Here is a 333-nt window from a genome sequence, read left to right as displayed (position 1 = left end):
CCCCCCCCCAGCCAGCCCCATCGCCAGCCAGCTCCTACTCACTGATGTTGGGGGTGACGACGCCGACGGGGTTGAGGTAGGTGAGTTTCATGTTGCTGGCCAGCGTGCCCGAGTAGTCCCGCAGCTGCTCCCCCCCCCCCAGCCAGCCCCATCGCCAGCCAGCTCCTACTCACTGATGTTGGGGGTGACGACGCCGACGGGGTTGAGGTAGGTGAGTTTCATGTTGCTGGCCAGCGTGCCCGAGTAGTCCCGCAGCTGCTCCATGAGGCTGGCGCTGCCGTGCTCGCTGTGTGGCAGCATGGCCCAGTGCTCCCGGGTCTCAGGAGCCAGCAC

General features: G+C 67.0%; 1 protein-coding gene across 1 annotated transcript in view; it reads right to left on the bottom strand.

Annotated features, from left to right (window-relative positions):
• The window catches only part of LOC104462604 (cadherin EGF LAG seven-pass G-type receptor 3-like), a gene marked incomplete at its 5' end in the record, with an annotated part of 18321 nt that overhangs the window by 8703 nt on the left and 9285 nt on the right, over positions 1-333 (bottom strand). The window contains one exon of the mRNA XM_010074602.1: positions 174-332. Coding sequence (XP_010072904.1) covers positions 174-332 — 159 coding nt within the window. The remainder of the gene's footprint in view (positions 1-173; position 333) is intronic.

The sequence above is a fragment of the Pterocles gutturalis genome, unplaced genomic scaffold (assembly GCF_000699245.1).
Source record: "Pterocles gutturalis isolate BGI_N339 unplaced genomic scaffold, ASM69924v1 scaffold28387, whole genome shotgun sequence".
NCBI classification, from domain to species: domain Eukaryota; kingdom Metazoa; phylum Chordata; class Aves; order Pterocliformes; family Pteroclidae; genus Pterocles; species Pterocles gutturalis.
The sequence above is the reverse complement of the archived record's forward strand: the minus strand, read 5'-3'. Positions and strand labels throughout refer to the sequence as shown.